The sequence below is a fragment of the Clavelina lepadiformis genome, chromosome 1 (genome assembly GCF_947623445.1).
Source record: "Clavelina lepadiformis chromosome 1, kaClaLepa1.1, whole genome shotgun sequence".
Lineage (NCBI taxonomy): Eukaryota > Metazoa > Chordata > Ascidiacea > Aplousobranchia > Clavelinidae > Clavelina > Clavelina lepadiformis.
Genome location: NC_135240.1, coordinates 24371929 through 24399744, shown reverse-complemented (window position 1 = coordinate 24399744; position 27816 = coordinate 24371929). Strand labels below are relative to the sequence as shown.

The window sequence follows — 27816 nt, the reverse complement described above, 5'->3', positions numbered from 1 at the left end:
TAATGTATTGCGACGAGAGAAAAGTCACCAGTCATGAGAAAGTAATCATCATAAATCATCATAAAGAATCATCGCCGACTTTAAGTCGTGTAAAGACTTTCCTTAGTTCTAGGACAAAGATTAGTCATGATACCATACCATAACATAACATACTTGTTAATGACAATTTTGCCGCAAGCACTATTTAACTATACACGCAAAAACCGCAGTGTGTGATGCGCCGCTCAAGTCACGAGGAAAGACATCAAGACCCCAACATGACCATTCATTTGTGTAGTAACATGATAAGTGACAAATATACTCCTTAAACAACGGTGCAATATTATTGTAAGGTCGTGTGGCGACATATAGACCGCCAGAAACATACATATACAGTACTAAAAAGCACAGCACAATTAATAGGTTATAATGATACATCTTAACAAGTATTAATGTTGCATTGGCTTACGCTTGTCCTACATGTGGGCCATATTAAAAAGAACTCCACTACGCAGTAAACAAAACTCTTTCAATAGCTGGTAACAACTATATTGTTGACGAGCGGAAATCACCATCGTACAGTACAAGCAAAGGGAGCGTAGGCATACAATGTCTTAACCTATGCTGTAACTGGAAGTGGGTATCCTATTTAAATTGTAAATGATGGGGCTTAGATGGGAGTTTTTTTTTCATGATTGGAAAATTTCCAGACGGTGTTTCAGTAAAAATATTTCTCTGAGACGATAACCGACACCGGTCATATTGGGCAATTAATATTTTTGGTGTATAGTATTGTACGTGCTATACGAAAGTTATACGCAAAGAAATACTTACTACATTAACAGCCGGTGAAAATAAGAAATATGTATATTAAACGGTCGTGTGTCGTTTGGCTGTTTTTGCAACGTGACAAAACTAAGTAATCAAAACGCTTTCATTCTAGAACAACAAATACTGCATATACGTCACGGTCACGAGCATGACGAACTCATGACGTCCTTTAAGGAACTCGATACGATTTACTGTTGGTGATCGTAAATCTATTATGTTTTTCGTATTGGCTTGAAAGCGTGATGGAACTAACGTCAAAAACACGTGGAAAACGTTTACAGACTTTGTCTTTTTGTTCAATTTAATGCGAACGCGCAATCAAGGCAACATAACAAACTCTCCATAACATTCAAAACATTTTCTGCAAGTTCCATTACCATTCCAAAAAGCGGAAACAGTGATTTCAAAACATACGTTAAACCGTTTCAGACAACATATAAAAATGCATAAAAATGTTAGCAAGTTATTGAAAATTGTTAATACAAGTGTGTGATATTGCAATGTAAATTTTGATATAAATAGAAACACTTAAATTTGTTTTTGAATTTGATGGAAAGAAATTCTTAAATCACAACAGCAATTTAAACTTTTAACAAAACAAGTTCAGCCATAGTCACGTTGCCGGAAAATAGTCAATGCCATAATGTGTGAAAACAACCGCATAAACAAGTCAAAGGATGTTGTGTTAAATCCCCCTCGAGTAAATTAGAATAAAAGAATAAAGTTAAATTTCAAAGTGAATTTAGCAATGGGAAAATCTTCTATTTTGCGCAAAACATTGTACGGAAAAATGGAAATAAATCCCGGTTTTGAAATAAAATTGTTTTGATGAAACCTTTTGCAGTTTCGATAATTTTATTCCCAAGACATTTACAAGCATCTCACCATAAATATCCCGTTGTAACCTCTGACACGGGTTAATATGAAGTTTTGATTACTTGAGGCAAAAAGTTTTTACGAACTTTTTATTGTTTCTCTGTCACTTTCGGGTCACTTACGAGCATAAATTGAGCAATTTAGGAATGTGATTCCCCTCAGAAATCAGTATAAAAACCCAAAACATTTCTATCGATCTCATACCTAAAACGTATTTTGAAGACTTAATAGTCGTTTTGCATAAAATGTCAAGGAACGTGGCAGACAAAGTGGTTATGTTACCGTTGCTACTCGGTATCTTTGGAAGCCAATTCTTCTTCGCCAATGGCTTTCTATTCGGAGGAGGTTCGACAAGACGTAAGCAGTTATATCTATTTGAAACGGACTTTTAATACGACCAAATGTGCTTCTTATCTTTCAAAAATTCACATTTTTCCTTCAAGGTGATTGTTACATTACTCCGTGGACGAACTGGAAGAACTGTCGGCCACTGCCCGACGGAACATCTGTAGAGACGAGAATCAGATACGTGACGCCAGCTAGCGGTGGTGGAAAGGCTTGCAGCCCAAATTTGCAAACAAAGGAAACAAGACGTATGTAGATAAACGGCCGCAAGTTTCTTACAATAAGCAGTGATGTATGATAAAGCTAAACACGTGTTTGTATACAGCTTGTGGTCAATCCCCTGGTGAAGAGAGCAAAGTGGCGACCAACGTCCTGCTAACCGCCGTGGCTTCACTTACTTCACCCTTCGCGTCTTCTAAAGGAACGTTGAGTTCTGGGGCTACTAACTTACCTCGCGAAAAAAACTCCAAAGGTGAATATTGTGATGTCATAAAGACGCCTGCAGGACAAGTTCTTGCGTCTGGAAACTGTAGTCCGCACAAGAGTCGTAAGAGAAGATCGGTGGATGAAGAAGAAACTCTGGCATCGTTTTTGAAGCGTTTCCGCCGACAAATTGTGAGTATGCTTCAGTATTATGTAGGTGGCAATGTCAGCAATACAGCTGTTCTTACATAGTCTTGTTTAAAGATAACTCCACGCTCACTGACGTTTTTAGCTCTAGAAAAACAATACAAAAAACTTTTTTTTTTTTTTCAAAAAAAGATGATTTGATTCAGGATGACTTTGTGATATATGAAATTTGATGAATACATTTCACTTTGCTTTTATGCACAGCTCGAACAATTTAGCGACATTGTTTTGCTGATGGACAAGAGTAGAAGTATAAGTAGTTCCAGTAACATGCAGGTTATCAAGGAGGTTGCAGCTTCTATTGTACACGGTATAGTAGCCTATTTCGAGTTATACGTGTTGGTGTTTTATATTTTGTAACCCTAGAAATCGAAAAAGTGCTTGTTCAATTTCAAATAAAATACATAAATTTAAAGCAGCGATCACAAACGTTCAAACTAAACCTCAAAACGTTATAGGATGTGATAAATTTCTGCCCTCAGGACAGTTATTAGCGTGGGCCATTTGTAGATGCAGAAAACATTCCCATATCACTTTTTTACAGTCATTTGCCAAGCAATTGACCTAAGTTCAGACCGTACCAGGGTAGCAGTGGCTTCCTTTGATACTGGGTTCCATCGCCATATTGAAATGAACCGATTTGCAAGGGAAGACCAAAAACCAGCTCTCGAAGCCGCTATCAAAGGTTTGAAGTAAGTTTTGTGCCGAAATTCATGTCAACACATGCTGAGACATTTCAAGGTTACTAGTAGGGATTGACTAAATCTAGTTAGTTGCATATGCAGGTAATATGCTGCATGTTCGGGATTGTGAACATTTTCGTTCTGTTCTGTAGGATAAGTCCAAATGGTGGAACTGCTTTGAATGCAGCCGTAGACAAGGCTCGATCAAATATCCTCCACGATAAATCAAAAGGATCACGCTACAGAGATCCAAGAGTAAGACAAATGACCTTCGTCATTTCAGACGGGTGAGAAATTGAAATGTTGTTAATGCTGTAACAAATCAGATTCGTAAGATCAGAAAATCACGCTCAATGTTGAATGACTGCAATTTTTCTTCTAACATTTTTCTCTCATTTGCGGTACTGTCAGTTTGTCTAAAGTTATTATTATGGTTTACTTATACAGCTGCGGAAATGGTAACGATAACTTGACACCAGAGATAGTGAGAGATCGCTACAAAGCCGAAGGAAGCTGCATCGTGTCGGTTTTTATCGGGAATGATAAAAATTGCAAAGACCACATGCAGGTAGGCGTATATTCGTAAACGGAAAACTTGGACTGAGAAAAAGGAAATCCTATTCTTTTTTAAAGCAAGTGTCCCTAGCGAAAGCAGCACTAATTACACGCTTTCAACCTTTCACAGGCTTTTGACACGAAATGTACTTGTTTCCAACAATTCTTTTACTCAAGTTTTGCGGACGCAAAGAAAAATCTTGTGGACGAGATTAACAAGATACCGGCAGGATTTTGCGCTGCTCCTACTTGGAACGACTTGTTGCTGAAATGTTAACTCATAGAAATCTTATTTTAACTTCTACTTGGCCTTTAGTTGAGCAGGCAAACTCTGTTGATTTTGTGTGGCAGTTTATCTTATGACGAATGCTTACAATGAGTGGGCAAATAAAATACCATAGCTTACGTCTTTTAAGACATGTTTTGAAAGCACTAGTCCAAACCCTTCGTATATCAAAAGTTCTTATAGTTAGTACAGAGAAAAAATAGAACTCCTAACAAATGTTCGAAACAAGACGCTTATACACAAAGGCGTCACGAAACCACGGAAACAACTACGCGGTTTTGTAATATTGTTTATCAGCCGATTCCGCTGATTCAATCAGAATGAAACGGAAGCAATCGGTTTTGGTCAGCGTTCGTACCGTAGTGATTTCAATAAAGCCTACAGCAGCCTGTTAGCGTAGATACTACCATACCAAACGTAGCTCATTAAGTCATTGAAGTAAAGTTGCCAAATTAATTGAAAAATCAAAGGAATAGGTATGGACTACGCCGCGACGCATTATGCACGTAGTGTGGATGGCAAAATGTACGAAAACATTTATGTTCAACGGAATTTCCTGGTGTGCCCAAGACCTGTATAGTGACGCAAATAAAGGAGATCAAAGGAAGTTGATGGTGTATGACTGTATGATAAACAAACTTTTTTTAGTTCTATGTCCTGATTCCTTCAACAAACCAAAGAAAAGTCCCGCGGACATACAGGAATCAACAATCTTTTGTGAATATGGTTTCACAATCTATACCCGCGCACTGTGAAACGTTTTCTTGAACCATTTTAAACGTGCGGCTATGATTTCTTAGCCCTGGAGCCGAGATTGTTGTTATATCGCCCGAATTTGGAACTGTTTACCAGGACCACTGAGCAAAAGCAAGCGTCGTTCCTACCTTGCTCAAGGATATTACAACGATAGCGCAACTGGAAATTGATCCCGGCTCGCAATGTATGGTTCGGCATGCCAATCGCTCCGCCAACAAGACACCAAGCCGATTATAAACAATGCATAACATAAAACGCCTTTCAACAAGCGAGGTGCTACATTTCGTGTACAACTGTAGATGAATAAAATCTTGTTTCACATTACGTCATCCAACATTTAAACGCAATTGCTTCGTTAGTTGTTTGAAAACTACTTTGATGCTTTGAGGAAACTATGACGCCGTCATTGTATTTTTAAAGCATTGATGCTTACGTATATATTTGCCTCAGCCTGTATTTGGTAACTCACGAGCATTTCACACATGACGGTCCACTTTCGAAACTGTGGAAACGTGAGGATTGTCAGAAAGTCTGTGACGTATTCTGCTGTTTAGGTGTTTTTAAATTGCCGGATTTCAGAATTTGCCTTTCTTACGCGAACGTCATGAGTTTGAGTCATACGTCATCACCAAGTAAACTCAGTTCGACCTTCATCGACGCATCGACCAACCTTCCAAGTTTCCACATGAAATGAGCCTTTAACGTTGCCGATACTAATTAATATCAAACCGTAATACTCTTCCTGTTTTACTGAGCCTAAATACCAACTTTTAACTCTCACACTTCTCCCGTTTACATGCACGACGTTTACATTCGGTATAAAAGCAAAAAAAAATGATTTTTATGTTGATGACATCGCATGTGCAGCAGTGACCTGATAAGATTTTTGTTTAAATTTTGCAAATGCAGATGATAATGAAAAACACAAAACTCCCAGTTGAAATTGCAAACAAGTAACATTGTTCTTGCTTTCCTGCAGTTTGCAGTGCATTGGACAAACGTAGAAAATAAAACAATTTTTGCAGGCTCGCGAATTGGGTTACGCCTAAGTTTGTCACCTAACATAGCCTGGTTAGCCTCACGCAATAGCAGGCAGAGCAACCAAAATGCCATTTTACTGGTCTAACGAATGCCTGGCGTTCACAGAAAAGTTTCAACTTCCGCTGCTTTACTGTAAAATTCCGTGCAATATTACAGTCTGTGCGTCGACTTATTACGGCTACTCCAGTTCATACCTACATATGACGTCATTTCAGACTGCCTTTTAAAACTGGTTCTTCTCGATGAATAAATTGACGTTACCCATTGAAATTTTTACAAACATATTTTTAAATGACTTCATCTTACAAGACGTAGTTCATAGGGTGCACGTGTAACAACACGTCGGTTTGGAAGACACGTAAAATTGAGGTTGGTTTACTATTACATAAAATTTTCAAAACTGCAGAAAATTTTGCTGCATATAGTGGACTTTTATTTGAAAAAATAAAGCCTAGAGATCCTGTTCAAAGAATAATGTAGGTAAATATACCCCGAGCGTTTGCGTTTACGTTTTTCCGTTGCACGTCAAAAAACGACATGCATGGACTTTCTGAAGTCGTCTGATAACGCTTTGTACGGTTCTAATGACGAGCACCGAAACATTCGAATTATTGCATCAAACTATGTGATAAAATTATCGGGTGCATGTCGGAAATATCGAACAAAAGCGACTCTATCCTAAAAACATTTATTGTATATCTTAAAGCAAAGGCCTTGTTTGTGTGTTGTTAAAAGCTTCCTTCCGTACTTTTTAATAATAGTATGACGTAATACGGTAATTCGTGAAGTGTTGCTTGAAAATATTACAGAAAATGTTGTTTATGACGTAACACAAGGAAATGCAGGCTGGTAACGTACAGTACACCTACGTCAAATTTTCGGTCGATTACGAAAGAAAGCGCGTCGTTAAAAACATATGTTGCAATGTGTTTGGCATGAACGAAGCTTGCCACTGTTTATATCTAAACTAAACCCGATAGATGGATAGATAGCTGTTACCAGAAAAATTTTTTGGACGACGTTCATTTTGTTTTAGTGAGGTTATAACCGTAGCAGTGATGTTTTATGAAGGTATCGCATTAGAATTCATAGGTTTAACTATACGCAGTAGCTCATTCAACCACTGAAGTTGGAAATGTGAGCAGCAAAAATTCAAATACCGATGAGTGCCTGATGCTTGTAAAGCGAATAAGCTTTGAGAATGAAGTCAGATTATAATTAATGCATGCGAGGTGATTTTTCATGACCCAAAAAAGCCATTGCGCTAACCATGATGTGTGAGTTACTGTAGTAGTTAATAGTATCTCAAGAATACCTTGTACGAAGGGTTAAGCTATAAACATTATATGCAAAGCATTACATCACTTTTTTTGCAAGCGAGAAAGAATCGACTTTGAGTTCCTCAGAATCAGGAAATTAATCATCATAACTTCGCGTAAGTTATGTTGTTCAGAACAAAACTTTTTTTTTTTAGCCGCGACGTGAGCTGTATAGTTTTGTGTGTGCTCAGCATGCTCAATGCACGCAAGTCAAAGGTGGCAATATAGTGCATGAGGAGAGTGCTTCCTCAGTAGGTAGAAGAAATATTGAAAGTTGCTTTCATGAAATATATGCAGATGGATAGCTGAAGTTTACAGAAATTTCAAAAGCAATAGGCCGAATTAAGATATGTAGCCTACACATATAATGTATATATGTATACTACATATATGTTTATATGATTAATGGCAGTGAACCTTATCTAATAAACGGCTGAACTTGCTAATCTGAACAAACATTTTTCTATTTATTTTTCACATTTGTCGCTAAGATTCCGGTATCGATTAAATGAACATCCAAAAATTAAAGAATGTCACGCCTTTTTGTTCAATCAAGTGTTTTAATTCTTCTGGATTGGCGTATCTTTGAAATTAACTAAGTTTGTTTGCTTGTTTTGTCGAGATAAAAATCGCCACTTACTGTAATAACTAGGCTATATATTCATTTCATGGTCGGGTATCATGCGCTGGCATGAATCGCTGACTTGTACACTGATATTATCTAAAAATGTATTATTGACTCATAAACAATCACGAAAACCTTTTTGTGTTTAGCTGCAATGACAACAATAAAAAAATAAACTATAAACGCATTCACAGCCTCGGCTTAAACTAGTGTGACATCATTGTCATAAGTGTCTCTTCTTGCAGGAGTTACTTTCATTAAAAGATTTGAAGTGATAAAATATTAGGCAGAATTATTGTAAAAAAATTGTTTGCTATGTCTTCAAACACAACCGCAGCTGTAGGGGGAATGAAAATTCTTTCTACTTTAGCCATATTGACAGAACAGAGCTCATACACTGGGTAAAATTACTGTTTTGTAACTTTGCAATGTAGCCCACAGTTTGTACTTTTTATCTATTCCTATATGCTTTGTTTAAAGTTCACCTAACGATATGGATACTCTGTAATAACGTTTTTGTAAAATTGGTAAATTAATTATTAAATCGATAATCGATTATTCTTTTAACTGCGTTGACAGTTTTACAAACTTATACATACCTGCTTTTAATTCATATAAAAACAGAACGACCAATGGCAGCGAAGAAATTCTTTATTGCCAGAAGGACACAAGAATATTTCGTACAGTTGAACTGGTGGTCGCCGTTATTTCGGTCATATGCCACTTCTTCATTTGTGCAGCATTTGCGTTTCACGGGTAAGATTTGTCAGGGTCTGCTTCAGAGTGACTTAAATGAAACACCTATAAACTTTTTGCAGGAAGAACCTCCGACAAAATTTGGTAAACATATACGCGGTTAATCTGATCGTCGCCAACTTCCTTTCAGCAGTCAGCCGAGTATTTTCAAACTGGTCAAAACATTTCGAAGATATACAAGTTCCATTTCCTGACGATCGCTATAACAACCAAACCGGACTAGCCCTACAGTTCACATGGCTCTTTTCAAACGTCGTGGTTCTGATATTATTTCTCGGTGAGAATGGATGTTAACAATAACTATATGGTTGAGCAACTGTAAATTCAAAGTGTGTTTTGTACACTGAACGCGTTTTTGAAACATATCCCAGCACAGTTTTTTAAAATCTTTTCTCCTACAAAGTTGTCACTGCTGGAATATCTCTCGTGATCATGTCGCTCCGAGATAACCTCTTCCGTATTCATGAGATGGTTGCCGGACTGAGAAGACCCTCCAATGTATTTGGTGAACAGTCATCTACTGGTTGCGTTAGCCGGTAAGTAAAATTGATAGACATCTACTGTATAATGTTTCTATAACAAGCCTATGCTTCGCGTTTATTAGACTATTGTATAAAATTATCAACACAACTGTTGTATTTGAACTTTTTAATATTTTTTTTGGTGCTGTAGCTGTTGGTGTTTTAAATTACTGTAATCAACGTTGGAAATTTTCCTTCTGTTTTGAAGACTCAACTTCTGATTGCCTTTTTAGCTACAAGCAATGGCTCAGAAATAACCCGCGCACTTACGCCACTTGCCTTATTGTGATGTCCTGGTGTTTGCCTATTTTAATCGCGCTCTTGTCTGCATCTACTGGAGGTTGTATTCGCAAATGTGATTGCGTGTTTGACTACGTTCCATCTGATCAAAGACCTGCTTGTCCAACATCTCAGGGTATATTTCTTGAAAGAGCAATATGTTTCGAAAACAAGCGTTTGTTTACAGATTAATTGTAAAGTAATGACTAAAGTAAAATTAGACGCCCATGGTTGCCACCACCTGTCAACCAAGTGTACATATAGGCCTAAACTGTTGAAAATAAAATGAGAAAAATCACTGATAAATTTAATGAATTAAAAACAAGACCCTACTCAAGATGTATGATAAACCTTATTAATCAGAAAATATTTGGTGATAATGTCACGCTTCTTATAACGTGGGCCAAAGCTCAAAAAGTACTGGTAAATTATGCTAATTTTTGAATTTGAATTTACCGTTTCTGTATGTAAAATTATCACCCCGTTGATTTTAAAAGTTTTAAACATTTATCGTGTTTAGGCTGTCATATGTTCTGGACCCCTATGACAAACCGTGTCGTCATAGTTCAAGTTTCAATTTGGATGCTCTTTGTTCTCATTCTCATCTACTTCCTGGTGCGTTCCTTGATAGACTTGCGCCACCTTACGGCTAAAAGGGCAACGGCTGTTTCCTCTTACAAGAATTCGAAGGAGACTCATTTCGGAAATTCCATGTTTTCCGAGTCAGAACAAGACCCAAATAAAATTCAACTGGAACACACTGAACCAAACAATCCCAATTCATTGCCGGGCCTGATTTCAACGGATTCGGCCACTTGCAGTGACGATTCTGGTTTAGGAGCTGAAACTAGCAGCATTTTCTTGAAAAGTGTCAAGAAGAACATCATTTATCTTTCCGCCTTATCTGTCCTCTTCATCGTAGGTTCTGGTCTGGTGAGCATCCCTTCACTTATAATTGCCGTTTATTCACAAGGCGTGGGGAACATCAACGACGCACTGCTTATTCCGATGTACACAACTTCAATTGTGATTGAGACTATAATATCCATCATAGTCTGCTATGGCTCCAATCGCCTTCGAAGGGCCGTGTCAAAAATGCTGATCTCCATTTATGCTTGTATTTCCTGCTCTTGCCTTAAAAGGCGTTAAAAGCGTGATTCAGTTTCTCGTATACTATGTATAGAATTAAAACTGACGAACTGTTAAATTTTTTACAGCGTGTTCCTAGCAACGCCTTGTGGTCGGCTCATCTATTTTGTATCGTTTTTCACTCTGCGTCATGTTCAAGAAAATCCGGGGTGTTTAAGATCAGCAGATATTATTGTGTTTTTAGTTACGTCTTGTAGATTTCTGTTCAAAATGTTTAAGGTCTCGTTTATATCGGGCGACGGTAAAGCGGAAATTTTTCCACATTCTTGTGTCTTATTGATCGTAAAAGTTCATTTTTGCATATTGTTGTGAACAGCAGTCGTGTACTGTATTTTTATTTCGCATCATACTGTGCATATGTTGTAGCCTTAACTTTTTTCGAAAAGATATACTCTTCCGTTGGAGCTTACTGAAATTTTTTATTTGTAAAAAACATTGTAACGAGTAGTGTATATGGTCGCTGGCGTAAGAGCGGACGACGGATGTCCCAGCAAAAGGTTTCTGCTGTTTATCGTTATAGTGCGGTTAGTCGATTGATATACAAGTATATATGATCGTGCTCTTTTTCCGCTCACTTCCAGATCACTTTTGGGGGCGGTTTTACCAGCATAGTTTACACTAAAATGATTTAACCAGTTTTGTTAACAAAATACAAACAATGAAAAGTAATCAAGAGAAATATATAAGTGATATATATTAATCTAATATTAATTCCGAACGGAAAAGAGTCCATGCTTTATGCTTTCATAATTATAGTGAGCAATTAAAGCAAGCAGTGAATAACCAAAGTTCCGGGTATTATTATCACAGTTTTTCAGCTTTCGTAAGTATTGTTTATCGCCCGGTCATGCAAATATAGGCTACATTTATTGGTTGCTGTAGTTTGCTAAAACAGGGCGATCAGTGATGCCTTTATAAGGGTCTGTACAAAGCTCCGTGGAGAAATAAATAGACGACTAGTGTTGTTGCGAACAGCCGTCGTAACTACATTGATGTAAGCATAGTCGTCAGCGTCTTGAAGCGAGAGTTACGATTTCTTGAAAGGTTGAAGAAAACTTCTACTAAATTTGCACAAATAATTGTAGATGAAAAAAATTTTGTAATTATTTTGTACCGAAGAGTGATTTGGTATAAATAATGAGTTATTCAGAAAGCATGCGATAAAATAACTTTTAATTTAATGGTTGGGTTTATTTTTGTCTCAGTATGGCAACTTTCGTAACTATTGAGTAAAACCATGTTTTAGGAATAACTATATCGAAAACATTCGAATATTTCTTTGGATGAGATTGTAGCAGATGAATATATTAGCGATATGTGACGTCGTTTTTCCTTTGCAAACAAATATAACCTTATTTCATAACATCAACGTTTGCTTTGTGTTGAACATGTACCTCATTTGATATTAAATACAAAATTACCCGTAACAACAAATGTAACGGGGTAATCAAACAACTGATATTTTTGACTTAATTTAATTTTTTATTTTTAGGCTTTCAGTTTTAATCTATCAGAAATATCAACAACAACAAAATGATGAATAGCAGCCAGAATCAGACAAATTCCAGTGATGGCTCCCTATGCCAGCAAGATAAATCAGTATATCGTTATGTAGAAGCGGCATTTGCATCTATTTCTGTTGCTATGCATATTTTCATTTTGTTATCAATTCTGATTTATGGGTAAGACCATCACATTAACTTATGCTTATTTTAAGAAAACAGCGTAAATTGCGTTGGGATTTTCATTAGGCTTATTTTAACTCCATTTACAGAAAACATTTTCGTCAAAAACCTACAAATATCTACGCGACAAACTTAATTGTTGCCAACTTCATGGCAGGCTTGATAAGAATATTCTCAAACTTTTCTTGGTTTTTCAACGAGGAAACAGTTGCAGCTTACAATCATCTTAACCGAAAAAAAATCCATTACCACCTTTACAAGAATGAGTCCTTGTTGATGCTTTGGTACGCGGTGGCCGTATTAAACCTTATGCTTTTTCTAGGTGAGTAAAAGAGTTTTATTAGTAAATGCTAGCAAAACTTTAGAAACAAGAAACTGGCGTTTGTTTCATTAAATAAAGATAAAAGTAAAGTTTGTGGAATTTATTTTAACACTTTATTTGATTTTAGAAGCATATACACTGCTTGAAAGTGCTACGTAGTTGTTTAGTTTATGTTCAACGTAAGCGTATTTAAAGTTAAAAAAAAAACTCGTATAGTATTTTTAACATCTTTTTTGAAAAGTTATTACTGCTGCAATGTGTCTTCTGGTCAATTCTTTGCGGATAAATATCTTCCAAATTAATAACTCAAGATCGGGACAAGGAAGATCTTCAGTTCAGGAACATGCAGAAATCTGCAGAGGAATTTGCAAGTACAGATCCCTTCATATTTTTTTATAACCATAGGGATTCCATATTATATAGAAAGTATATAGTACAGTATATAGGCTCTATAGCACAAAAGGTATAATAGTAGGTTAAATGAAAGCCTATAAAAGAGGGTCCAGTTTTCTAAAACGCTCGCAGTATTTGCTCTATCTCTTCAAAATAAAACAGCGTAAAACTGATTTGTTTATTCAAATAGCTTCCTTGTCTGCCTCAAGACAAGACCTCGAGCAGTTGCCCTATGGTGTATATTCTTGTCATGGTTGATACCTATTCTTGGTGCGGTAGTCGTTGTCTTGATGGGGAATAATTGTGTTTTCACCTGCCACTGTGTGTTTAACTACCTTCCTCTTGATACGTCACTGGCGGTTTGCCCTCCGATAGAAAGTAATAAATATACTTCACTGAAAACTAAAGTTGTTACTTTGCCGTAAGAATTAAAACAAGGAACGAGATATAGGTCAAAAATAAAATTTTAAAATAAGTTACATACGCAAAACTAAAATTGCTAAAATTTTCTGCTTCTGTTTTGACTTCGGTACAGGTTGCCACCAACTCTTGATTCCAATGACGAACTATGCTGTCATAGTTGGAGTAGTAATTTGGCTGGTTTTCGCAATAGTTCTTGGATGCATTCTGATACTTTCCTGCAAAGATTTCCAACACTTCAAACTTCAAAGGAAAAACGCTCTCAGAGTCTCTTACAAGCACAAAGATGATTCAGATGATCATGTATTAGAAATTACAAGTCCAAACGGCGAGGAGGAGCCAGACAAAGATGAGCAGAATTCCCTTGATCTTGAGACTTCAAAACCTATTTCCAATGAAAATTCTAGCAAAATTCTAACAAAATTTCCAAAGCAGTTTAACTTGAAAGATCAATCAGGCAGCATTTTTCTTGAAAGTGTTAGGAAGAATTTAATATATCTTTTCATTTTATCAATCGCTTTTGTGATTGGTTATGGATTTATATGCATACCTTCGTTAGTTATTGCTATTGACCCACAAAGTTTGAATTATTTTTCAATTGGCTTTCTGACTATTATGTACTGGATATCACTCGAAATAGAAATGTTGTTATCAATAATAACATGTTGTGTTACACCTGGTCTTAAACGATCCGTTAAAAAGCTGTGTTTTGTTATACTGTCTTGTAGTAGATACAATTATGTAACTTGACATTTTCTTGTATCCAATGCCAAAACAATACTATACTATGGCGTATGTTTATTGGACAACTTTTTGCATGAAAATAAAGAAATTTTAAAGCTATTTTACAAAACGTTTTTACCAAGCTGTTCTATATCGATTATAGTGTTTCATTTAATTGTATTGATTAATTTTTTATTCACTACTCATCATATATTCGGAAGTCATATTGCTATAATTATAAATTTGTATAAACAAATGTACTGTGAGGCGTTTTTTGAATTTTATGTTGATGTTGTTTGAGAATTAAACAGAACATTAATAAAATTGAACTTCATTAGAATGACTTCTCCACGTACAAAAAGTAGCCTCATTTTCTTATTTTAGGAAATTTGCATAAACCATGCATGATACAGTTGCGTTGTCCTGTATAAAAGATTAACTTTTTAAAAGTATGCAAAGTATTGATGGAGATTTAAATAAACAGAAGGATCTAACCGAATCACAAACAATAATTTCAAGTCTCTGGTAACATAGCTGCGCAATTGTTTCTTTTCGACGTGAATTGTTTGTCGTTCATCAATTACAAGAAAATGCACAAAAACAAGGCGAGATTAGGCATGATTCTATATATATATATTCGTATTCTATACACAATCACATATAGACGATTCGCAGACTGCGTGACAAAAAATCCAATATTGCCAGGTCAAAGAAAGATCAGTCGCGCGATCTTTTTAATGATAATAATGAGTTTTTTTAGAGATAAGCTACAGGATATAAACATTGCCACAAATAAACTAACAGACGGATAAAAGTTATACATATTGGGAAAGAAATTAATCTACTAAAAACTCATGCTCACGGATGTCTAAAAGCTACTGATCGTATTGAAACCTGTCCTAACAATTTGTAGGCAATGGACTCGAGAGTAATCCCCTGCATCAATCGCCTCGTGGTGTTGAGTTTAGGAACAAAACCTGCAAATGGGTGTCATCATACCAATATACACAGGAAGAATGTTAAGAAAAGCGTTTTAATTACTCGGCCATTTGTTTGTAAATTAGCCTGGCAATGTGTGTGTTGTGTGCCATGTGCCATGCTGTGAGGTAGTTTCGTAACGGATTTAGATGCATGAAGTGCGTCAAAGAAATTTGAATTTTTGCAGTCATGCAGTTGATTGCATGTAAATCCAATTTTGCATGTTATCTTCAAAACCCTGGTGCATGAACTTTATTTTATGTAGATTGCATATGATAACCTTCCTCATGAATCTAAGTTCTTTATTTAGAACCTAATTTGCTTTAAGACAAAAAACATGTCAACCCAACACCACAAAGTGCTTTCGCGAGCAGCACAACGCTGGATGAGAAGCTCCTTGTGGACGAGGAATGACAAAACAATATTCAGTTCATTTGGTTTGGTGACAACACATTTCTACGTTTTTCGACAGTGAAGGGCAAGAATAGTTACTTTTTTGAAGATCGAAAGGCCATTACTTCTACTCGATGCACACCCCGTAATTGTATTCCAGGAATTGGTTAAACCTAAAAGTTGGCCTTTATGAACATTATTGAAAAGCTGAAAGCCAAATAAAACTGTATTTAGCGTCTGAGCGCTAGGCTTAGACTACTTAGAGCTAAAGCCACACAATGCACATACAAATAATACTGTTTAATTAAAAACGCCTTTTATAATTATTTGTCAATCATTCATTACTGAAAAAATACTTAAAAAATGTCCGACACGAAAACGTGTCGGACGAAAAATACATTCACCGAAACGAGTCTTGCAACAGCAAGTTCCCATTCATCGATGAAGCGCTTGAAGCATGCTCGAATATCAACAACCCTGGTGACGTCACATCCGCTCTTTGTACAGGATTTTGAAAACGGTTTTACCAATGACTCATTAACGAAAAAAGAGAGAAACTTCGTTTATATTTTCGGAATCAGCGTATTTTCATCCTTTCCAAGAAAGTAGGTTAAAAATGACTTCAGTTTCCCTGAAAACATGCTGCATACTAAGATCATGCACCATAGCCGGCATGAAACTGAAGTGGTTTCGACTTGGAAAAATGGAAAGCAGGAGACACACTGCTGGCTGCTGTATGGTTGTTTGCCAACGGAAGAAATCAAGAGAAAAGGTTCAAAGATGATCTCTATTGAAAACCTGAACTGCTAACAGTATGCTTATAACCGCGACTTATGAGATAAACTTAATTTCAAATATGCTCCACACATATTTTTGAGCACTGCGAACAATGGCCATTATCCACCTTTGTGTAGGCCTATATAAATATTACTTTCACAAATAGATTATTCAAACCACCTCAGGACTCAGGTTAACAGAAAATAAAAATAGCAGGTAATACTGAAATATGTTACCGGATTTTTCTATTGCTGGTTCGATCAGACCTGAAGATTACTACAACAGATTGTCTTCTATCGCTCAAAATTACTTGCTACAACACACAGGCAAGAAGTAGTTAAATTAATCAGTGCTTTTGCCCGGAGGTGGAAAGGATTGTGGCACTGCGTTACAGAGATATTTCTGCCTGACATCTTGTGACAAAAACATGTAAATTTGTGAAAAAGATATATACCGTGATCAACGTCAGTCGAAAAAATTCACACTGGGTACAAATGGAACGAGTCGTTACTTTAATAATTTTACGAAAAATATATAAAAGAATGCAATACAAACAAACAACGCACTTATTTATTTCCATAAAACATGTACGAAAAGTAGAGATGTACAGCCATGTACAGGTTTTGAAACAAGCAAAGTAAACTTTGAAACAACACAACTTCATCGAAGACCAGTACGTTGTGAAACACAGTAAATTTTTCAGCCCATCACAAATATGGAAAAGCGTAACCTGATTTTGCCACAAAAATGGCTGCTGAGTATTTGGCTACTCATTTATTCATAACGCTGCTGTGAGAGCATGAACAAAAAGGTTGCTGATCCCTGAACATGGAGCAGAACCAACAGTTCTCTAAACGGAGCTGTGTTATACCCCAAAATGGCTGAGTGGTGCAGCATGAGTGCAAAATTTAACGATATGTGGCAATCACAAGCATGTGCAAACTCTTCACATTTTTTTTAGCTTCTGAGACAGCACCACTGTAAAAGTATTCTTCTTTCTAAGCAAACACTGACCACTATATCACACGTTTTCGCTTGTACTTTGGACTTGAGACACAATGCTCCTCTGTTGCGTCTTTACCCCACCTTTACATATCTTCAAAAGAAGGCTGCTAATAGCTGATCTGTTAAAAATATACTATAGTATAAACGTTTATAAAATTGAGGATTATTATTACACACATTCATAAATTGTAACAGTTTGGCAACGACCAACGACCTCAATTGGATGTTATTTAACAATGTTTAATTCTTTACCGATAACAAAGATCTGAGACGGTAAAAGTAAATAATTAAATAAATACCCTAAATAACAAATAAATAACAATAATAGGCTACAAAATAAAAAGTTATGAAAGAGTATCAAGTATCCACCTTATTCCAGGTAAGCATCGAGTTAAGAGCAATGGACAAATCCAACAATACGCAAAAGAGACGCATAAGCATCCGTTTCCAAGCGCCATGCTAGGATTAGTGTCGGAGAAAAAGTCGTACAGCATGAGCACCATGGCGGGAGAGGTGCAGACAACAAAAAGAACAGTGATCCAAATGAGGTATCTCAAACTGCTTAAAGTACGACCCTGTAGCAAATGCACTGTAATAGCCTCCTGTAGTGGTATATTTATAACTAGATCTCGAGGAGATATCTTGTTATAAGTCGCAAAAGATAAAAGGTTCATCACTGTTTTCAAAAATCGCTGCATTTTACCGAAACTTGACGTGACCGCATCAGAGAACGATGACGTGGACTTTTAACGTAGGATACCGGTGGAATATCGTCACAAATGTTCTGGTTCACGACAGATGTGTTCCCGTTTACCACCCTTCAGCGATATTATAATCTGTCACTGCAAAAGTTGTTTGCACAAGGCCTTGCATTGACATGAGTACTTACCTGTCCTGACAGAATTGAAAGTGCCGCTTGGTGGCAGTAAAGGCTCGCCAGGAGATAGCCACGACGACAAATACGCATATCACCCAGGCCGTCACTCCCACAAACAACCAGTCGTGACGCATTGGAGGCCACACCCTCGAGCAGTGTCGATGTGACAAAGTGTCAAGCTGCGAATGCTGGTAACAACCTACACAAAAACAAGTTTATTATAAAACCTTGCTTGTAGCCTGGATCTAGATCGGGAATTGCCGCAGAAATTTTCAGTGCTTCCTTATTACCCAGTAGAAACGATGGCGTATATGATATATGTGTTTAGATCTTTTCGGCTGCATTCTACGTGGTAAGTTTTGGCTGCAGGCAAAAGCACCCACCTGACAAGCAAATACACGACCAACCGCAACTCCAGCCCAGCGGGGCGCTGATGACGTACAATAGAGGTAGGAGCCAGACGAAGAAAATATAAAACCATGTCCGTCTTTGACGTCGCTTCCGGTCAAAACCGGACAGCATTTTAGCAAGTTTACGCCCGTGATCCATCCGATTTTTATTGAAAAGCTCCAAAGCTCGAGATCCGAAAAGCAACGGACCGTGGCTGGTGTCTCTGATGGCCGATACTAGGACACCAATATTTCCGCACATCACAAGAAACATCGCCGTCAACATGGCTCTAAATTAAAAAAGAAAGAAAGTAAATAAAGTATCAGATAGATCATTTTCACAGCGCAAGCTGCCATTTAGTGGTGGACATACATTGTGCGAAAAGTTACATCACGCTTTCCCTTTATAGGTAGAAAAGATCCTTATAACAGGATGAAAACTTCACTGCAGAAACCGAGTAGGTTTCATTTAAGACACGACCAGGCAGGGATCGCAAAAACTCTTTCCAATAAGGCAAAATTGTGGCAAGCTGTACTACTTTCAATGGGTGTTATTCAGGTTTGAATCATATAAAGCCCACTTAAGTTGTACTTGTCACAGCATGGTACAATGACAGGTTGTGGTAATAGGTTATGAAATTATGATGTACATTAGATGTCGACCTTTTGTTCAAGGAGACGATGGCGCCCCTTCTTGTAGTGCATGCATAAATTTAAGTCAGCTCATCTTAAGCAAGGGTATAGTAACGCCTGTTTTAAGTCACCAAGTACCGTATCACACGTTTTACCTGTAGAATGCCCACCATAATCTTGCATCGTTTCGAACGACTCCCTGCTTTTCGACGGCTTCTGTGTCCGGGTAACCATCCAGGGCAAAGTACAAGTTAAGAATTTGGTACAGAGCTAACAGAGAAAAGATCATATTTGTCAGGAGGGTATTTCCAACCAAACAGTACACGTGGTTCTGACGCAACTTATGGCGATACAGTACAATAGCTAGGAGAATAAATCCGTTTATGACGATTGATAATGTCGGCAAAACCGAAAAAACCAGGAAGGTCGGTGTTCGGCGACTCTGACATTCTGTATGGGTTGAATTTTCGTGAATTGCATCTGTGGTACCAAATAGCCCGTGAGGACTGGAAGTTGAATACATTTACCACAACTTTGGTCAATGCAGCAAATTTCAGGTTCTTAATAAAGTGTCGGCTTCGCTTTTTCACTTCAGTCTCGACCATTTAGAACTTGGACTATTGCTAACCTAAACAATTGCCGGAATTAGTTTATATTAAAACAAAAACTATGATAAATATATTTAATTTTCATGGCACTTTGCAAAAGTCATTCTCAACCTCGAGTCCGCAAAAAGAATCTTCAAATCAACAAAAGTCTTTCAGTGAATGCGTAGATAATCAAACATAGTTTCAGGTACTACAAGCTATAATCTTGGACTTTTCTACTTACTATAATTAATCATTGCTTGTTTATGCAACATAGTTGCGTTTCTAACGTACAATATCGCCGTTAATGCTACATACCTTAAAGCTGCACTTCATGGCCTGTAAGGAGAGCTACTGAGCAGTTGACATTCAATACCGGTTCCTTTTGATTAAATTAAACGTAAATCCAGATGACTGAAAAAATCCGGCCACAATGGTTAAAAATCGCAGTATAAAAAAGACAAAGTTTGTACACTTCGTTTAATTTGACTCTGCAAAATCCTATGCTTGCAAGGAAATAGTCTGGTCTGAAAACGTCAAGAGACACATACTGCGTTATGACCATCGTGGACAATTCATTCGAATTCCCAAATTATTACTCACGCGATCAGTTCCTGCAATTAATTAATGCTGTTACGCACGTATTAACGCAATTAATATACTGCACAGTGTATCTAACTTTGACCCGATACGACATATGCGAAACCATGGTAGGCATCTGTAAGCACCATCGTCAATATTAGTAGGTTAACAAAAACCTTTTGTAAACTCCCAATGCTATATAGTATTATCAACCATTTAAAGAATATTACACAGCGGCCGCAGGCTACCTCGACTGAGGCATTCAGATTCTATGGTAAATAACGTAACCCTAATAATAATATATAAGCATTACGGATGATTTCCTTTATTTGTTGTTGGAAGCGATGCATAGCGTAGTAAGCAGGGTCTCGATTTTCGTTTCAAAACGCTTTCTATGGTCGTTCAGTGACTGAGTGACGTTTCCGCTTTAATATCATGCTCATTACCTTGTTCTCTTACCTTGCGAAGCACGGGAAGTCCGTGAAATTGTCAAGTCATCGCCCGCAGAAGGTGCAACGTTGCAGATTGAATCTCCCAAAACACATCTCAAAAACACAAGCTGTTGTTTATTGTCGAACGCAGAACCTGAACGTGTCAATACAATTGCAATTTTAGCTTTATTTTAGCTTATTAGGTCTAAGGAACATGTTTACGACAAATGGCCCTCAGCACCTATACGTATTATACAGAGTATGTAAAATAATTATGTATTAAGATGTATCTTTCACCATCGCAAGCAAACCCTGGCAGTACCACTTTAAAGTTATCATTGTTTGTTGCTTATATGAAAAGTGCATCTGGTAAATTGCTCGAAAATGCTTTTTATCACAAGCAGGTGCTGATTTCAAAAAACTATAAATGACTCGAGTAGTGACCATACAGGATCATATGCCGTTTACAACACAAATATATTTACTACAAACACCGACACACTTTTGTCATTTCGGGAAAAAGGTAAGATTTTTAAAATGAAGGTATTTTCCATATATCCATAACATAACCATAATTTTCTCCGGAAAAATTCCGTTGAAGCACCTGCGGTAATTTCTAGTAAATACCAAATTCCCCGTTGTCTGCTTCAGGACACAATGATGGCGAAAGTGTCGCGGTAGGAATACATCAAAATTTTGAAACAATGTAGTTTGCTACTTCTAATATTCCAGGCATTGTTTCGACAAATTTGGTGTAGCACCCCTCTCCAAGCAGACCGTACAAGTGTTTACGTTATTGATCACAGAAGTACGCAATACGCTCACAAACACTATACTTCCATCAACTGAACAAATAAGGGTTGTAAAGCAGTCAAAGGATACCACTAAACAAGAACGAATGAGAGATAAGTGGTTTTTCAATGAGCCCTCTATGGGGCGAGGATGCTTTCAGTTGTGAAGCTAAAACTCGATCCAACATCGTCTTTCAGTGAAAGTGGCTCCGATGCGGTTAGTATCGCCATATACAAGCATATGTTCTTACGTGGAGCTTTTTCATTATTAAGGTGGAGTTATCCAGGAATAATTGAAAAGTCATTCCAGTGCAGAAGTTATGGTGCGAAGGTCGAATACTGTTAGATCTTTAGCAAACCTTTTTATTTACAGGTTTTTGTAGCACTCGTTCATTGTCTAAAGCATTAATTTGTATTAACTTTAATTTGTTTCGCTATTTGCTTGCTGACATGTCGTCCACCATGCGGTTCTGGCTTCATGTTTTACTTCTGTGGAATGTTTCTCAATCTATGAACGGTAACAGCTTTTAAACCGTAAAATATAATTCAACTAATAAAAATGGTATAAACTCGACAACAACTTTCCTCGTGTGTTCTAGATTTTATTTGTGACAACGGTCAGATAATCAAAAGAGAATATTTCTGCGATGGACGATACGATTGTTCGGATAAAAGCGACGAAATCGTCACCGATAGAAGATGTAGTAATTGTTCAGACTTGCAAGTGAGGTAAACATCAAAAACTTTGTTGACAACAGAAACGAGCTCAGAGTCTACAATAAAAGCAGAAACAATAGTTCTAAAAATGAAATACAATACAGCAAAACGCAACCAGTCACCTACTAAAAATCATTATAATGTTAATAAGTATGTTATCTATAAGAATAAAAAATAAATAATAGGCTTATGTGTATATACAATATTTTGCAGCTGTCACTCAACGGAAAATCCTATCAACCTGACTTGTGCAGCGAAGAAGGAGACATATTGTAAGGCGCTACTTTCTTGCCATGACGTAGATCCTTGTGACGTGGGCTGTGCGACACACTACCGTTGTCAGGGTGACGCGAGTTGTCGTCCTCGTTCGACGATCTGCGATGGTAATAGCTGTAACGGATGTGACGAAGATACTGAGTGGACTTCCGGTGTGGGATTTAAATGCGTTAGGAATGGAAAGCCGTGTCTCATCCCTCAACAACTCCTACATGACAACGTCAAGGATTGTGACAACGGCGAAGATCTATGTTTCATTAAATCGGGGTAACTACTTATACGCCTCAAATATAGTCTTGATCGCTTATTCAGTACGTAGCCTTGACCTTTATAGTATAATGGTATATTCCGCTTCTTCTTCCTCATTTTGTACAGGTCTCTTTCTATTCTTGACTCATCACTCTGTTTTCAATGCTTTCTGGGTGGAGTCATTATCCCACGCAACAAAATATGCGACGGAATAATCGATTGTCCCGACCTCTCTGACGAATGCTTGTGCCAGGGCAACGTTCCCAGAATTTGTAATGACGTCATTTTAACGCACCCGCCTCTGCGCAACTCAAGGTGAAATTACTAAAAGTTAGAATGGGCGAAAAAATTAAAATTTAGCAAATACAGTCAGCGGTAGTCATCGCGAAAAATCTTTATAAATTAAGTAACCATGCAGTTACAAATGGGACTGCATTGCAGACTATGCTGCAATTTTTTTCTGTGGACGGTATGATTGTGACTTGTACTTAATTTGACTGAATTTTAGCGACAACAATCTATGTGAGATTGGGCAGGTCACGTGCGGGGACGGAAAGTGCTTGAACAGATCATCGGTTTGTGACGGAACAAGAGACTGCTATGACGGAAGAGACGAAATGTAATGATGTTGTTAATTTATAATTACAATATGTACTAATAGCCGGATATTTACGTGACAAAACACGAAAGACAATCTCAAAATTACTTTAAATGCTTATTTAAAGGTACGAATATTGTCGGGGAACGTTGAAATGTTCGGAAGGAACGTTTGAAACCATAAATCAGACCTGCCGGTATAGTAATTCAAGAACAACTGAATGTATTTTTGCCTGAAATGCATTAAAGTGATAATTTTGTGTATAAGAATAAATATAAAGAATAGAGCAAGCTATAAAGAGCTATAATAAAATAAAAATAAGCTTCAGAAAAGGCTTTAGCATACAATTGGAGTATTATGATTTAAACAAGTAACACAATCTCAGTGTGTCCACTGTCAATCAAACGCTATTATTATGTGGCGCTTACTACGGCGAGTTTCGTTTTAACTCGTACGAGTCGTTGCAGTTGTGACAAACCGTGTAAGAGTCTATATGGAGTCATGTGTGACGGACAAGGAGAATGCCCCGTGCCTTCTGAACGTGATATACAGTGGCCGGACAAACCCGGACACCCGATCGACGAATGCACGGGTGCTTGCTACCATCCAGATGTGATGAAATTTACCTGCACTACACCATACTTACTAGACATCCCATTGACTGATGTTGATTTTAAAATGATCCAATGCCAGTTTGAGGTAAGGATTTAATTTTTGAAATTAAGTGTCAGGTTTAATGAAACAATAACAGAAAACACAGTTGTCGGGTATATATATAATCTATAAGAGAATTGAATTGCGTTTGCACAATTGCGGGAACACATCCGCATATCGACACCGAAACTCTTTCACGATATCAAAAGGAGGATAGAAAGTAAACAAACTGTCAATATTTCCCAAATGTTCTGATATTTTTGAAGTTTTGGGTTAGTTTATGCAAGTTTATTTCTGGTTTGTTTATGCAAGTTTATTACCACAAATCGGTTTATTTCTGCGTTGGGATTAGGGCATAAGCACCTCAACTTGCGCATGTCTTCAGATGATGTTTTCTCCTGCTTGTAAATAGATTCCCACCCCACCAGACATGCCGACGATGATTCACTACGCTGTGGTCGTCCAGGATCAAATCTGTGACGGATTCGTAGATTGCTTGGACGGCCAGGAAGATGAGAAAGAAGATTTGTGTCCCGATCGATTCTATTGCAAGGCAGGAAACTTGATAAGCATCCATAAATCAAAAGTTTGTGACGGTTATCCCGACTGCGATGATCTTTCGGACGAGATTAATGATACTTGCTCGGACAGATTCTACTGCCCGGTTTTGGGTGGCGCTAAAGTACAAATTGTTTTTGCCACAAAACTTGCTTTTATATTTTTGTTGAAATTGGCATTGTTGTAACGCCCGTATACGGATTTTCATTGAGTTGTTCATACCAGATTTCAATCGAGCGAAAGTTTGTTTGCGATTTCAACGTCAATTGTGACGACGGAAGTGACGAAAAGAATTGTGAAGGTGATGGTAGATTTTATTGTGAAAATGAAAAGCCGCTGTTCGTAACGGAACGACAAGTGAGTGAAGAACTAAAACGCCAAAAAATGATTCTTATTGCTGTCAGTATAATGAAAGTTATACACTGCTGGCAAAACAGCATCCAAAGTTATTCTGACCTTAACGATTTGACAGAAATTTGACGGCCGGTGTGACTGTTCAGATTGGAGTGATGAGTGTCCGATAAAGTCAAAACCGCCAGACCACAACATTTTTTCATCGAGATATGAGCTCATTGGCAGTCCTGTACTTAGAGTCTTTGTGTGGGTTATGGGAATTTTTGCCATTTGTGGTAACTTGGTAAGTCTCGTGCAGTTTCATAGCCTATACCTTACTATAATAGTTACCTTTTTTGGTCTAAGTGTTAACAATGAGAATTGCAAGGACATAACCTTAGCTCTAAGGTGCTACATAGCCTACAGTATAAATTACCATAGAAAACAATGACTTTCGAAGTAAACGTGTATTGTGATGAGAAAAACAAATATGTTGTTTTTCGCAGTGCGTGATGTTCGAAGAAAGCAAGGCCTTGCATCGTATCATGAAAAAATCAGACGTGTCTGCTTCGTTACGTACCAACCATATACTGGTCTTTAATCTCGCCCTTGCCGATTTCCTCATGGGCGTGTATCTAATAATTCTGGGGGCGACTGGGATCTTCTACAGTGGAATTTACTGCGCTAATAGGCTAAACTGGTTATCGAGCCATACTTGCGCAGTCATGGGTATACTGGTAGTGATTTCCTCCGAAACCTCTGTTATGACCATGCTCATGCTTACAATCTTTAGGCTGTATGCTGTCATCAAGGTAAGAGGATAACTTACGAATGTTCCAGTCCCAGCAAAGAGCATGAACTGATAATGAACGAATAGAGAATCGAACTGTGATCTTTTGTTATTGTTTAGCAGGTTTTATTAAAACATACTCTTGTTTATAACAGCCATTCGACTCGTCCACGCGACCTAACGCAAAATTGGTTATGAGCTTAGTCTTTTTCGCTTGGATAATATCACTTCTCCTGGCAATTCTTCCACTTTTGGATGAGCTTCATTCAGTCTTTGAGCAAAGCGCAGTGATCCGAGCAAACCCATTTTTTGCCAACGCCACAGTGGACTTTGATTCTGCAAAATTGTTTGCTGAAAAGCTTGTCGTTTTTGACCAGATACCGGCAAATGTTACAACTCGCTTTGAACAAGTTCTAGCAGCGGAGTCATGGCAAACATTGATGGCGGTGGTTTCACGTCACAGCAACCATCCTCAGTATTTAGAAGCAACAGGATGGCTAGGGTAAGAAACCGATAGGAGTACGGCAAAACTATTGCACAACACAATAATTAACATAGTCTTGGATTCTTTTTTATCATTTCAAGGTACTATAGCGCCAACAGTGTGTGCATTCCCAAATTATTCGTGACACAAAATGTCGCTTCTTCGTCATATTCCTTCACCATAACATTGTTTAACTTCCTATCCTTTGTATTCGTCTCATCGGCCTACGTCGCCATCTTTATGAAATCCAAATCAAGCTCGAGCTTGCACAGGACACGATCAGTGAAAAACCAAAAACATTCAAAAGGTAAAAGAACCATAACATTACCAACCAACTATGGCCATCTTTTGTTGGTGATATGGTTTGTATTAGATTTATTCACTTCTTTGTCTAGTCTTAACTCTTAAACTAGGTAATTAAGCAAGAAATAATTATTTTGAAAACAGTACATTTTAGCATACATGGTCACCGTAGAATCCTATACTGTATACGCTAATACAATTCTTCTTCTTTTTACAGTTTTGCAACGAAAAATCATCCGTCTAATCGCATCTGATTTTTGCTGCTGGGTTCCAGTCTCCATCATGACGTTTTTGAACATGGGCGGGATCAAGCTGCCGTCAATTGCTTACGTCATATCGGCAGTCATTTTGTTGCCTGTTAACAGTTCACTGAATCCGATACTTTACAGCAGTTTCATGGACAGGTATTTGGACAAAGCTTGGAGTAGGACACGGACTTTAAAATCGTCTCTGCGAACAAATGAAACCACATTGACAACGAAACGAAAACTTTCTTCTACCAGAGTGTAATATAAGTGTAAACCTGGCAGTTCACGTTCATTGTGTATAGGCTTTGTGTTTACTGGTGGATACAACAGGTTACAACGAATGTATTTCGCGTTTTTAGTTTATCACGTAACGTTGCTAGTTGGCTGCTTTGTTTAGATTGCCTTTCGATGTATTTCCCCGGTGTTAAGAGTCCCATTGTAATTTGTAACAACTTTTGCAGTCTTTAAGTGAATAGACTTATTACGATATAATGAAAAACTTTATAGAGACGACGGAGCACCGATATTGTTGCTTTATTGATCATCCGTCAGTAAAGCATACTCGCAGGTCTGAAGTCTTTTTGTCGGGTTGTTTCCTTTAAGTTTGGTTAAAAGTACGCCGTTCGACATCAAAGAAAGCATATCTCTAACAGCATTTTGTAAATTTCTCACGAGTTATTAATATAATCTAAAACTTTTACCGCGTATAAAGCCAATATAAACAGAGGACCGTGTTAAACAATCCATTTATGGGTATCATAAAAATATCATTACTGTTTGCTTACGGACTTTAATCTCACGTGACAGCAACTAAATATGACCAGGCGTATTCTGTCATCGCGTCAGCTCAGCACCCAAAGAGAAACAATAATTATTCTCCTTGTAATAACTTTCGGGTGAATTAGGCAAACAAGCTTACAGCATTGAGCAAGCGAAGAACACATGTCAGCAGCTCGAGAAGTGGGTCGTGCAGCGGGTTGATAGGCGTT

At 37.5% G+C, this 27816-nt stretch overlaps 5 protein-coding genes across 7 annotated transcripts; 4 read left to right on the top strand and 1 right to left on the bottom strand.

Annotated features, from left to right (window-relative positions):
- Positions 1-1903: 1903 nt before the first annotated feature.
- On the top strand, positions 1904-4334 carry LOC143460270 (uncharacterized). Its single transcript, XM_076957720.1, has 8 exons — positions 1904-2043; positions 2130-2279; positions 2357-2646; positions 2866-2971; positions 3206-3353; positions 3497-3631; positions 3792-3912; positions 4030-4334. Exons 1-8 carry the CDS (start codon positions 1932-1934, stop codon positions 4174-4176), a joined length of 1209 nt encoding a protein of 402 aa, XP_076813835.1. The 5' UTR covers positions 1904-1931; the 3' UTR covers positions 4177-4334.
- A 3816-nt stretch (positions 4335-8150) lies between these two features.
- On the top strand, positions 8151-11190 carry LOC143453532 (uncharacterized). Its single transcript, XM_076954900.1, has 6 exons — positions 8151-8327; positions 8551-8682; positions 8745-8959; positions 9086-9218; positions 9437-9618; positions 10003-11190. The coding sequence occupies exons 1-6, from the start codon at positions 8242-8244 to the stop codon at positions 10629-10631; spliced, it is 1377 nt and encodes a 458-aa protein (XP_076811015.1). The 5' UTR covers positions 8151-8241; the 3' UTR covers positions 10632-11190.
- A 397-nt stretch (positions 11191-11587) lies between these two features.
- LOC143460852 (uncharacterized) lies at positions 11588-14506 on the top strand. 2 transcript variants are annotated; one of them, XM_076958519.1, is made up of 6 exons: positions 11588-11675; positions 12124-12313; positions 12406-12638; positions 12880-13009; positions 13222-13409; positions 13567-14506. In XM_076958519.1, exons 2-6 carry the CDS (start codon positions 12165-12167, stop codon positions 14199-14201), a joined length of 1335 nt encoding a protein of 444 aa, XP_076814634.1. In that variant the 5' UTR covers positions 11588-11675; positions 12124-12164; the 3' UTR covers positions 14202-14506. The 2 variants fall into 2 exon arrangements, with proteins under 2 accessions (XP_076814634.1, XP_076814625.1); XM_076958510.1 differs by having other exon boundaries at positions 11612-12313.
- A 2308-nt stretch (positions 14507-16814) lies between these two features.
- On the bottom strand, positions 16815-20715 carry LOC143454626 (uncharacterized). Its single transcript, XM_076955022.1, has 7 exons — positions 20132-20715; positions 19382-19854; positions 18588-18883; positions 18217-18403; positions 18031-18145; positions 17697-17902; positions 16815-17446 (listed from the first exon to the last, which is right to left on the bottom strand). The coding sequence occupies exons 2-7, from the start codon at positions 19747-19749 to the stop codon at positions 17344-17346; spliced, it is 1275 nt and encodes a 424-aa protein (XP_076811137.1). The 5' UTR covers positions 19750-19854; positions 20132-20715; the 3' UTR covers positions 16815-17343.
- A 1280-nt stretch (positions 20716-21995) lies between these two features.
- On the top strand, positions 21996-27785 carry LOC143444168 (uncharacterized). Of its 2 annotated transcripts, none has more exons than XM_076943314.1 (14): positions 21996-22134; positions 22217-22346; positions 22548-22877; positions 22986-23174; positions 23368-23478; positions 23585-23653; positions 23925-24156; positions 24524-24664; positions 24895-25026; positions 25142-25306; positions 25509-25814; positions 25948-26294; positions 26378-26583; positions 26797-27785. In XM_076943314.1, exons 1-14 carry the CDS (start codon positions 22068-22070, stop codon positions 27087-27089), a joined length of 2718 nt encoding a protein of 905 aa, XP_076799429.1. In that variant the 5' UTR covers positions 21996-22067; the 3' UTR covers positions 27090-27785. The 2 variants fall into 2 exon arrangements, with proteins under 2 accessions (XP_076799429.1, XP_076799421.1); XM_076943306.1 differs by having other exon boundaries at positions 24524-24793; positions 26797-27784.
- The last annotated feature ends 31 nt before the right edge of the window (positions 27786-27816 follow it).

What these genes read in the sequence shown, in the direction of transcription:
- LOC143444168 (XM_076943306.1), top strand. Translation starts at nt 22,068, where the DNA reads ATGTCGTCCACCATGCGGTTCTGGCTTCATGTTTTACTTCTGTGGAAT. An exon ending in CCGCCTCTGCGCAACTCAAG is followed by an intron (nt 23,175 to 23,367) that starts GTGAAATTACTA and finishes ACTGAATTTTAG; the next exon opens with CGACAACAATCTATGTGAGA. An exon ending in TGATCCAATGCCAGTTTGAG is followed by an intron (nt 24,157 to 24,523) that starts GTAAGGATTTAA and finishes GCTTGTAAATAG; the next exon opens with ATTCCCACCCCACCAGACAT.
- LOC143453532 (XM_076954900.1), top strand. Translation starts at nt 8,242, where the DNA reads ATGTCTTCAAACACAACCGCAGCTGTAGGGGGAATGAAAATTCTTTCT. An exon ending in GAACAGAGCTCATACACTGG is followed by an intron (nt 8,328 to 8,550) that starts GTAAAATTACTG and finishes ATATAAAAACAG; the next exon opens with AACGACCAATGGCAGCGAAG. An exon ending in TGCTTGTCCAACATCTCAGG is followed by an intron (nt 9,619 to 10,002) that starts GTATATTTCTTG and finishes TATCGTGTTTAG; the next exon opens with GCTGTCATATGTTCTGGACC.
- LOC143454626 (XM_076955022.1), bottom strand. Translation starts at nt 19,749, where the DNA reads ATGTATTCAACTTCCAGTCCTCACGGGCTATTTGGTACCACAGATGCA. An exon ending in TTATGGTGGGCATTCTACAG is followed by an intron (nt 18,884 to 19,381) that starts GTAAAACGTGTG and finishes TTTTTAATTTAG; the next exon opens with AGCCATGTTGACGGCGATGT. An exon ending in TTTCAATTCTGTCAGGACAG is followed by an intron (nt 18,146 to 18,216) that starts GTAAGTACTCAT and finishes ATATCGCTGAAG; the next exon opens with GGTGGTAAACGGGAACACAT.
- LOC143460852 (XM_076958519.1), top strand. Translation starts at nt 12,165, where the DNA reads ATGATGAATAGCAGCCAGAATCAGACAAATTCCAGTGATGGCTCCCTA. An exon ending in TTATCAATTCTGATTTATGG is followed by an intron (nt 12,314 to 12,405) that starts GTAAGACCATCA and finishes CTCCATTTACAG; the next exon opens with AAAACATTTTCGTCAAAAAC. An exon ending in GGTTTGCCCTCCGATAGAAA is followed by an intron (nt 13,410 to 13,566) that starts GTAATAAATATA and finishes ACTTCGGTACAG; the next exon opens with GTTGCCACCAACTCTTGATT.
- LOC143460270 (XM_076957720.1), top strand. Translation starts at nt 1,932, where the DNA reads ATGTCAAGGAACGTGGCAGACAAAGTGGTTATGTTACCGTTGCTACTC. An exon ending in TGCAGCTTCTATTGTACACG is followed by an intron (nt 2,972 to 3,205) that starts GTATAGTAGCCT and finishes ACTTTTTTACAG; the next exon opens with TCATTTGCCAAGCAATTGAC. An exon ending in ACCTTCGTCATTTCAGACGG is followed by an intron (nt 3,632 to 3,791) that starts GTGAGAAATTGA and finishes TTACTTATACAG; the next exon opens with CTGCGGAAATGGTAACGATA.